This window comes from Raphanus sativus, chromosome 6, assembly GCF_000801105.2.
Source record: "Raphanus sativus cultivar WK10039 chromosome 6, ASM80110v3, whole genome shotgun sequence".
NCBI lineage: Eukaryota > Viridiplantae > Streptophyta > Magnoliopsida > Brassicales > Brassicaceae > Raphanus > Raphanus sativus.
The window spans coordinates 15287724-15299548 of NC_079516.1; the positions used below are offsets into that span (position 1 = coordinate 15287724).

The 11825-nt window shown below is 25.9% G+C and overlaps 1 protein-coding gene across 1 annotated transcript in view; it reads right to left on the reverse strand.

Annotated features, from left to right (window-relative positions):
- LOC108835113 (sugar transporter ERD6-like 18) overlaps positions 1 to 5617 on the reverse strand; it is an 11486-nt gene extending 5869 nt beyond the window's left edge. Inside the window, 13 exon segments of the mRNA XM_056986999.1 lie at positions 5 to 68; positions 70 to 90; positions 191 to 271; positions 375 to 467; positions 570 to 631; positions 757 to 835; positions 1136 to 1180; positions 1182 to 1202; positions 1327 to 1392; positions 1553 to 1612; positions 3461 to 3550; positions 4272 to 4334; positions 5371 to 5617. Of these exon segments, the coding sequence (XP_056842979.1) occupies positions 5 to 68; positions 70 to 90; positions 191 to 271; positions 375 to 467; positions 570 to 631; positions 757 to 835; positions 1136 to 1180; positions 1182 to 1202; positions 1327 to 1392; positions 1553 to 1612; positions 3461 to 3550; positions 4272 to 4334; positions 5371 to 5520 (895 nt within the window). The 5' untranslated portion in view covers positions 5521 to 5617.
- Between the last annotated feature and the right edge of the window lie 6208 nt (positions 5618 to 11825).

Below are 11825 nucleotides of genomic sequence, written 5' to 3' on the forward strand. Positions count from 1 at the left end.
TTACCAGCTTTTCTAAAAATAGTGTTTGCATAATATACTACAGCAGTACTTCCTGAGAATTGTTGTATTTAACATTAGCCCAATTCCTACCTGAAGAAACAATGCATGTCCGTCAAATAAATACGAAAAACTATAGTCTAGTAATTATTTTATATATACTTATTTTAACAACATATACTAAAAACCTCACCACGAGAGTGTGTCTATACTTTCTCTGCAACAAATCACTGAAACTCGACTTTGAATCACTTTCTAGCATTTTGGTCATAACCTGAAAACAAAACAAAAATCTTCAAGCTCTCGCTCTGCATTGTCTTTTTTTGTCAATGAATGAATATATATTTTTAAAGTATATATTATATAGTAAAACTCACTTGAATCTCTGAGGCTTCAGTTGAGATATCAGCAGCTCTCCCTCTAAGCCGAAGCAGTGAATTTTCTAGTTCTTTATCCGTACCAACTTTTGCCTTTCAAAATTGAAAATAATTAATTAAGGTTCATGGTTAGTATTTAGTGAACTATGTAACGGGTTTTCTTACGAAATATACAAAACAAAAAAATTAACCAACCAGCCATCTTGGGGACTCTGGTACGAAGAATAAACCGATTCCTTGAATGAAGCATGGCAAGCACCTAAACCGGGAAAATATTAGATTTCTATCAGTTAATTCTACACTCTTACGACATTAACGATATTTTACGCGTTGGACTGTATACAATTTGCTTCCATGTTGATTATGAATAAATATAGTTTTATACCTAGTAAAGCCATCATCCTCCAGTTGATGAAATTCCCACAAAAATAAACCATGGCGAGTCCACAGTTTTGAAGAAGCTACAATAATTAGTCACACGACAATTAAAAAAGGGTCAAGTCAATCCACTCACAAGAAAGCCACACAGACTTGGGATATTTTGATTGAAACTTTCAGGTTACACAGAGTCATACTAATATTAGGTTTCATTATTTTTTACTCAAAACAGATTAAATATTAATATATGTTTTTAAACGAAATATACTCAATTTTTGGCGAAATACTCTTTTGTATTTGTTTTAAACTTTAATATTTTTAAAGAAAGCATATATATTCCCACAATGCCACAATTTTGGCTGGTTTTGGGAAATAAAAATTACCTGGTTTGAAAAGGTAAATGTGCCGCGAACATGTTTTGGCGTAATTTTCTGCTATGTAGACGGGTACCTGCTTGGTATATCCATCATAAGAATTATTTTAAAGTAAATATATATATATTAAATAAATAAAAGTAAAAATTGTCAAGGTGATATCAGATATAAAAATGTATATGCTAATAGTAGTTAATTACCACATAGCTAATCAAGCCGAGTCCTATCCCTGATGAGAATCTTCCGATGTTCAGCCACAACACATCCTTTTAGTTCCAGACAAGGATAGCAAAAGAAGAGTATACTATTTATTGTTGGATTTATTTAAGCATAAGATAAAGTGTTCGATTATTCGATTATTCGATTATTTTTCAAGAAATAATGATTTATGACCCATATGTTTGTGCTGTGAAATATATTTAATACCTTAGCGAAAGCGATGCACAGCCAACCAGTGATGCAGAGTATATCGGATACCCACATTGTCTTAAAATAAAGAAAAGGAAAAAACGTAACTGTCAGCAAACAGAAATATACATTTCTAGTAGGAAATAAGTTTCCTTTCTTTATATTTTTATAAAATATTTTTATCAAAAGAAGATCATTCCCAAATGATACTCTTAATGAAATACTAAAAATTTCAAAATATACAATTACTATTTTAAAAAGAATCAAATACTCAATAATATCAGAATAGTTATTACGTTTTAGTCTTGTATAGCTTATGTTTTTGAACTTACATAACTAAATTTTATATATTTAACTACAAATCAGATTGGGCGTATGGGTTTAATCCCTTTCTAAATTTACGCTTATGGGCGTACAAATCAAATCTGGCTTATGGATTTAATCCACATAATCTAAATCAATGGATATTTCTGTAAATTTTTAGTGGTATTAATACTAATTTCAAAAAAAAGGATTAGATACAATTTATATGGTATGTATGATTACCATTGATTTTGGTTGTTACCACTAAAATTTTAAAAAACAATATAACAAATTACACAAACAGGAAAAATAAATATATACACAAATGTTTAAAAAATTATATTTACTATGTCATTTAGTACATAATACTGATAAGGCAATTAAGAGTGTTTAGAAATATTTTTAAAAGTTTCATAAAATTATCTTTAAAATCTAAAATAAAAATACAAACTTATAATAGGTTATTAAAAAAATAATAATACTGTCATACCAAAAAGTTTTTTATATTATCATTTTTTATTTGGATAAAAAACAAAAAATTTCATCAAAGTCTAAGAAATCACAAGTTTATAAATATGTAATATTAAGAAGCATATAATTAATCTAATAAAAAATAAATAAAAAATAAAAAATTATAAAATATTTAATTATCGGATTAATGGTATTAGATCACGGATTAGTAGCGAATTTTTTGAGTTTTACAATATTCTATCAGGTTACATCACCCAAAAGTAAATATCTCAATTTATATCTTTATAAGCAAAAAGGTATTTGCTTTTGTATCTATCATTTTTTATTTGGATACATAATAAAAATTTCATCAAAGTCTACGAAATCACAAGTTTATAAATATGTAATATTAAAAGTATATAAGTAATTTAATCAAAAAATTTAAAAATATTACCAACTATTTATGCGTTTATCGGATCAATGGTATCATATCACAGGTTAATAGCGAGTTTTTGAGTTTTACAAGGCCCGATCAGAGTTTTAATTAAATTTTTTTAACTAAATTTGAACTGGATTATATACATAGTACCGGGTCTATCTGTTCAACCATAGGTTTGGATCGGATATGAAACTATTTTTTAAATCTCAAACATAATTATAGAAAATTCATGAAAATTTTATGAAAAATGTTCAAAAAAATATATGGGTTTTCAAAGATAGTAGTACCTTCTAAAGGAATAATAATAAAATAGTGTACATTGATGGTTAGAACTAATGATACAAATATACGACAAGAAAAATTCATTGTCAGTTTAAAAATCAACAATTCATATCCTAGTACATTTCAATAATGGAAGCACACTGTTCTTTAATTTAGAATATTAACGCTATTAAATCACACATATTTTTTTTTAAAGTATTCGAACAAATTCTATTTTTGTAGAAAAAACAATTAATAAAAACATTAAAACTCAATTGTTATGATTCTAAACAAAATAATGATAGTTTGTAAATCAATTTTGGATCAATAAAAAAAATTAGCGCCGATAAAAACTAGTTTTTCTAAAATGGGTAAAATTTGCTTACCAGTTATCACATCCCTACTAGAACAATGTTTAAGATTATGAAAAGGTAGTTTCAAAAAAATTATGAAAAGGTAAAAAATGTAATTACTCCTTTTCTTCCTAGCATGATCGCCATTTTACCGCTGAACAACGCACCGAATGTTGCTCCCAACGTCGAGAAAGAACCAAACGCCGAAAACTGAAAAAAATTGTTTAAATATACTCAAAAAATAATCAAAACATAAATTACAAAAGTTTATTGAGTATAACTTTTTTGACGAGTAGATTTGTTTTAGTGGATATCTGTTCTAAAATTAGAAAAACTAATACATATTAATAAGTCATCTATCCAAGAAATATTAATGTAAGGCTTTAAACCACAAGAATACATGTTACGTCTAAAACATTCGCCCCAAAAAAGATTGATAGGGACTATCTCTACATTCATTGTTTTATCCCCCACCTTGAGTTACAAATTACAATGATGGCGAGAAATTGAATGAACTCGATTAAACACTTTGACGTATCTTTTTTTTTTTGGGGAAAACATTCGCCCATAGAATGAAAGAGAAAAATGATTGATTGAAATTGAACGGCACTCTTACAATAAACCCACAATAGGAATGGTTGATATTTTACAAATAGTTTTGTTTCAGTCGTCAGTTCAACCAAATATTCTTATATATGAAATATAAAGTAAAAGCTTTTTAATATTTTTAAAAAGCATCTATTGTCGTTTATTTTATATGTAACTTTTTGTATATATAATTGTACCTATACACAAACGTGTTAACCTGATCCAATTGTACTTATATATACATAAATTCAAACGATCCCTGCTGCTCAAAAGTTTATGATTGGTTTCATCCTAATATTTGTTTATAGAAACAGTAGAAAAAGGAATAAAAAGAGAGACATACTTCTGCCATAGAAAGGCCCATATCTTTTATCATTCCTACCTCAGCACCTGAAGTATAACCAACCTGCCAAAAAAAACAAATAGACTTTTAAGAGTTTACCTTACTGTAATTTTGGTTCCACAACATTGTTAATCTTTCAGTTTTCGCTTAAGTATAGTACATATCCATTAATATAATACTAGATCTTGACCCGCCCAACCGGGCGGGTATTTATTTTATGTTTTTAGTTTTTTTATTTATAAATGATATATTTGTAATATTTAAACATAAATTTAGATTGAAAATTAAAATTTGTAGTTATAATAAAAACTAAAATTTTTAAAAATATTTTGATATAAATTTTAAATTCCTAATTAAAATAATATAGAGATGGGTCATAATTTTTTCCAATTCCAAAATTTTATCATTCTTAATAACAAATAAAATAATTTATAAATACATAAAATATATAAACATATTTGAAATTAAAATAAATTTGTTAAAAAAAAATCTTACGCCATTGTTGTTTATTTCTATAGTTTGACACATGGCCGTATAAATATATGCTTTCACTTCAATTTTTTTCTTTGTTCTAATGATAATATATATATATATATATATATATATATATATATATGTGTAAATTAATATGTATTACATAATTGTTAGTATAACATTTTAAAACAAAAATTTTATATATTACTTTAAATAATTATATTATTTGATTTTAATCGTCTATTATATCATAGTGTATCATATAAAAATCTAATATTTATAACTAATTAGACTTATATTATAAAAGTGTTATACTAACAATTTATATATGATATATAAATTGATTTTGATGTGTTGTATTTTTTTTCATTTTTTTGATGTGTAATTTTTATTCTATTAAGGAAATCTATTATTTAAATTAGGAAAAGACATTAAATACTTAAATCTATCATTTAAATAAGGAGAATACAAAATTTTCTACTATCTTTGTTACCAAACAAAATTTAATGTTTTTAAAGACTTTTATCCCTGTTACCAAACAAAAGCTTAAAGTACTTCTACTTTAATAAGATAGATGTTAAATATAATTTTGAGAAAAAAGAGAGGCAAAGTAAAAATAGCTAACAGAAACTCCAAAGGAGAAGGAGCCACAGATGGCTACGAAAGTGCTGAGGAAAACACAGGCCGTAATACGACAGTCTGAAGGGTCGTTTTGGTTCTTGAGCTTTAAAAGCCCTTCTTCCATGCTTCTTTCTTCTTTCACCGCCACCATCATAAGCACATGCAGTGCGAAAGACACAGTTTCTTCCTGGTGAACCAGAGAGGGAGAGAGAAAGAGAAGAAAAAGAAGAGAAGGAGAGAGAATGTGCTCTGTTTTTGTCAAAGTGGGCTTCCTATATAAGGAGGGTGCGGTCACAAAATATTACTCTTTCCTATAGAGTAATTATTATGATTTTGGATTAGAACGCTGATGCAATGTGATATTTTATGGATAATTTGCTAAAACAAAATTGGAGTCTATCCAGTTGTTTAAAAATGATCTGATTTAATTATCTCTTTAAACAGATTTAATTATATCTTATTTTTGAAAAATATACAGACGACCATTTTGTTTCTTATCATTATTTTGATGTGTTATGTTTTTTGGTTAAACAAGTCTGTAGCTCATATATTGAAGACGTTCCATTTTGTGTATAAAACCACACAACATAGGCTTTTCAGACAGTAGAACAAGTAATTAAAATTTTATACATTTATCGTGGGTTTTGTATATGTGACAGACAGTTTTTTGTATAAACTTATTGAAAGTTACAAATATACCCCGATAGATTTTATGCCATTACTGCTACATGCTAGTAGCGGCACAAAAAAAATTATTTTTATCCTGGACTAAAAAGTAAAATATATTAATAACTACAAATTTATAACATTTATCGTGGATTTTGTATATGTGACAGACAGTTTTTTTGTATTAATATATTAAAAGTCACAAATATACCGATATATTTTAGGAAAAATTGGCTTATATACCGCAAATCACTTACGATATTAAGTAAATGTCCTAAATGTCCTAGTCAAAAACCAAGAATTTTAATATTTATTTTAACCCTATTAATCTAACACCGACGAACAAATCTAAGTTGACACCCCTACGTTGTTTTTTGCTCAGGTTCACTCCTCTACACACACAACTTGTTAAGTGTCTATTTCTTTTGAGATATGAGATGAATTTTATTTTCTTAATTCATTTTTTCTCTTGTATTCTCTTTCATCTCATGGTTTCATCTTCTTCAAGCTCTTTCTCTTTCTATTCTCTGTGTTCTTGAATTATTTTTTTGTATAGATTCTATTTTTATTCAAACTTAAATTTCTACTTGTTATGAATTTGTTATGAATTTCTTTAGAGACCTGTTGATTAAAACATTTACAGTGTTGATTATTTTGGTAAATTTTTTTTTTTGTATTTAAGATCGAGACTAACCACTGCGTTGGTGCTTCTTTTTCACCACATGTATGCGTCGATGGCTCGAGCTCAGCCTTCGTCGTCGTCCAAATCAGCCTCACCAAAGACGTGGTTGCAAAAACTTGATGACCAACAATGGCTGGTCCTCAAATTTTGCCTTTTTTGTCCATTTAACCCCAACACTTTAGGAATTGAATGTATAAGTCACACAAATTCATAAGTGATCTTCTGGTAAAATTTTCATATGATTGTTTAAATTTGAAATAAGTTTATGCATTTTATAGTTAATGTTATTTTAATGTTAACAAATCTTGTATCATGTTAAAAAATTTGTTAACTCACTAACATATTTATAACAAATTTTGTATCTTATTACAATTTTTGTTAACTCGCTAACATATTTTGTAAAATATTGGTGGTCAAATTATTGATGAGTTATAATGTAGTTCTATCATAAACCTAGTAAAAGTTGATGTTATTTTAATGTTAACAAATTGTGTACCGTGTTAGCGAGACTATAGTTGATGTTATTTTACAGTTAACAAATTTTGTATCCTGTTATAAAGTTTGTTAACTCGCTAACATATTTTGTAACATGTTAACAAATTTTGTATCTTGTTATAAAATTCGCTAACTCTCTAATATATTTTGTAACATGTTTAGTGGTCAAATTATTGATCAGTTATAAAGTAGTTCATCATAAATCCAGATAAAGTCTTTATCAAATTTTTTATTTTCATAAGTATATATCATAGTTTTATGCTGAGAAAACGATTTACACATAAAATTTTAGGTGAAAGAAAATTTAAAAAGAAAGATAGTGTAAAAATAAAGAAATGAAATGTGAAGAAAGAGCAAAGAAAATTGCCAGAATCTCTGGACATTGTGTGGTTGGGATGAATTGTAAGACTTAGGGTTTATGACCAATAAGAGAGAGCTAAGAGAATTGTCAGATAATCCTTCTGACTTGCACTTTATTGCAGACGCCGAATAGCATTTCAGCCTGGGGTTATTTTCGTCATAAACGAAAACGGATTGTGCGAGTTAGCCCACAAACGTCAATGCATACGTACAACGCCAATTTGAGCCTCTAATATAGGTACTTGATAAATTGTCCATATATTTTATGACATTACTGCTACATGCTAGTAACGGCACAAAAGACAGTGTTTGATCTAAAAATTATTTTTAACCTGGACATTTTTTTGGATCAAATATATTAACCATGCGGGAGTGATATAGTGGCCGGCGAACTTTTTTTTTTTGTTGAATTATACAGAGGTATCCTGGCCCCACATAAGTGGTTCAGACTAGTCACGTGTTGCCACGTGTCGGTTCTCTGTCCCTGGCGATGCCGAAATGTTAATTCCTCAGTAGCCAGGATTCGAACCCAGGTGGCGGAACTCACAGCTGTGAACCCTTTACCATTAGAACTAGAAGCTCCGGTTTGTGGCCGGCGAACTTTAAATTGCTAGGTAATATATGTTTTTTCTTTTTTGAGAAAAGTAATATAGATTTGAATAAATCCCACTGTACTTTACCAACATAAACCTAATTTGTAGATACCATTTGAATATTTAGAAGGAAATCTTTTAAGAATTAATTTGGAGATACTTTTCTAGGTCGAGATACATTTTTTTTTAAACCGGCATGTATGAGATACTTTCATGTTATGGTGTGCGAGTTTTGAGTTACTAAATAATCTACTCAATTTAAAAATACTCCACTATACTTCATGTATGGTCGCGTGGATATGAATTCACTAATTGTGATTCATTTAAATATTTGGAAAAATAATTCAGTTTGTGAGCTAGGCTTCCATTTAATGATTAATTTGGATTTTACATAAGTTAATGAAACTATAAATTAATATATATATATAGAAGTATAGCAAAACTATAAAAATGTACAGTGGATTTAAAAATGTTATCGTAGACAACTGCCCTTCACTTGCTTCGTGTAGATAGCTTCGACACTGACAAAAAATGTCATGAACCTAAGGAGAACATTGCACTAATCTAGAAGATTATCCTTTTAAATTTGATTAGGCTTCACTTAGCACTCAGATGTAACAAAAAAAAAAATCATTTTGTAAACACTACTCATGTCAATTTATCAATCAATTAAAATGTATAAAGATAACATCGACCCCACATCTAACCAGATTCAGAAATCAGAAGACTCGAAACCAAGCAATTATAGACTAGATTAATAGTATAGCATGAAACAAACTAATCGTGTACGTACTTCTGTAGTTGTCAAATAAAATTATTTAAATGTCTACTTCTCATTTTAATTTTATTTTAACATTTTTTTTGTCGGTGCTCTTATGATTTAATGTTTCCAATTGTTATTAATACTGTTATTTAATGTTATAATTAAGGTTTTTTTTTTTGAAACTGAATAATTAAGGTTTATGATTAATCAATTTAATGTTGGCCCTATATACTGTTAATATTATGTATGGTTCTTAAGAGTTCTGTTCGGCTGTTACCATCTTTTTGGTAAAATGGAACCGCGCTAGTGGTTGGCCTTTAGTCATGTTGCTTATTTCATTTGTGAAATATTTGAAGATTAAATATAAACGAGGGCAAAGCCTAACGATATAATTCGTATTTCGTATGGCTAAACTATAATATTTTCTTTCTTTTCTTTTTTGTGAAAAAAATTAAACTATGATATTAAATACTGTTTTTGTCAACATAATAATAATATCAAAGAGGCCCGGCTTAAAAAGTATGAGAACCTTGTGCTATACTAAACTTTTTTACATATATTAGTGAAAGATCGTAAAAATTGGACTTTTAGTTTAAAGAATTTCAAAAATAAAGATCCTAAAATAGTAAAGAAATATTGATAAAAATACGAGGACCCAGTGTTTTTGCACATCCAGCACTGCCCAAAACCGGCACTGATATCAAATATTCTTAACACAGCTTTTTAACAGGTTGTTTGGAACACTAGCATAGCTTATTTACATTTTCTTTGTGCCGTATATATAAAAAGACGAATGATTAGTTTTCTAATTTTCTTATACGGTTATACCCAAACTAACAATTAACCAGGTGCTTTTCCCGTTCTACGGATATAAATATTTATAAATTAAATATACTATAATAACTGATTGTTATTTAATTTAAATTTTAAATTAATTTATAATTTGTATGCATAATTTATATTAATAAAACTATATTACTTTAATTAGATATATGATTTTAGATATATTATATCTAATCGATTTTATTGTTTTTATAGTCTATTTAATTATCATTTAGGTATATTTTTTAAATTCAACTAATACATATATTTTTTAATATATTAAAATTATGATTAATTTTCTCATTTACATTTAAGTTGGTTAATATATTTGAGGAAGATTATATATAACTTAAGATATATTATGCTTAGAATGAAAAAAAAATAAACTAAAGTGCTTGATTCTAAATTATATAAATTAATATAATGATAATATTCAACAATCTCATTCATATATATAAATTTTACAAAAGAACTAAATTTTAAAAGTTGTTTAAATATTTTATTTTCATTTTAATATGTTTTGAGTAATCCTATAATTTAAATTTATAAAATAAATTATTATTACGAAATTATGTATTCTTATTGTAGATAAATGTATGATTTTATTTTAATTTGGATTAGTCGAATCATTCATGATGTGAGTATATTGAGTTACATATATTTTCAAATTCAAACTAAAATATAATTATTTTTATTGTAATTAATTAAAATCAAATTGATTTTTATTTATGGTATAAATGTGCATGTATTTCATAATATTTATCAAACTATATGTTTATTGTTTTTTTTAAATAGATAATAAAGCGATTATGAATAGAAAGTTACACACATAAGTAACTAATACATTTTTCGAAGCTCGTAAACACATACCAATATTTACAATAACTTAAATATTTTATAAATTCTAAATAATTTTATGTCTTAGATTTATTAAATAGTAAATTTAAATTTATTTTAAATAATCTGAAAATTTCAGATTTGCTTTGGTATTTTTATTATGGTTATATTAACTTCCACAAATAAAAAAAAATTAAAAGCAAATTTAATATTAGGAAAACATACAATTTTAATATTAATAAAATATAATATATCTACCCCGTTAAAGTATATAGTGTTATGTTATTTTAAAATATTTTGTAATTATTTGATCAAAAATGATTTTTGTTAATTTTTAAGATATCTTAAAATAAGCAGTTTAAAATATTTTTTGTGATTTTATTTTATAAATCATATTATATAAGTAAAATATAATTTATATATTTTTGTTGTAATTGAAAGATATAATAGTCAACTAAATATCTCAGAAATAAATAAAAAAATCAATATCAGTTTATGTTACTTAATTATTTTATGTAATCATCTAAGAAAATAGATATATATTTAAAAAATATTTTCTGTTACTTTGAAAATATATATTTTTGCATTGTTTAAAATTATGTTTTAAAATAAATAATATTTCTTTTTCTAATATCAAGATTATATGTGTGAATCTTTTTTTATGAAATCACATTATATAAAAATATATATTTTCTTCTATATAAAGAAATATTTTATTAATTCAAAAATATATTTATGTTATTTAAAATACTTTTGAAATGGAATATTTCTATTTTATGAAATTTCCTTTTTAATGAAATTATATTATATAAATATATGTTTTCGTTTTTAATTTTCTGTTAAATTTTATTAATATTTTCTTTTTGTTATATATGTTATTTGGAAAATTTTAAAAGGAAACTAGATTTTGACCCGCCCTTAGAAGGGCGGGTATATTTTTTGTTTTACATTTTTTTATAAATTTAATTTTTATATTTATGTTTTATTTACGATTTTTTCATTATATAATATCAATATACTAAAACAGGAATATGACCTATTGATATATGTGTGGTCAAATTATTTTACGATAATTATTAAAACCTCTTATTAATTATTTAAAAGAAATATTATACAAAGAAAGTATAAATATGATTAAAAACATAAATATAAAAATTAAATTTCTAAAATATGTAAAACAAAAAAATATACCAGCTCTTTTAAAAGCGAATCCGAATCTAGTCAATACTATTAAAATAGAA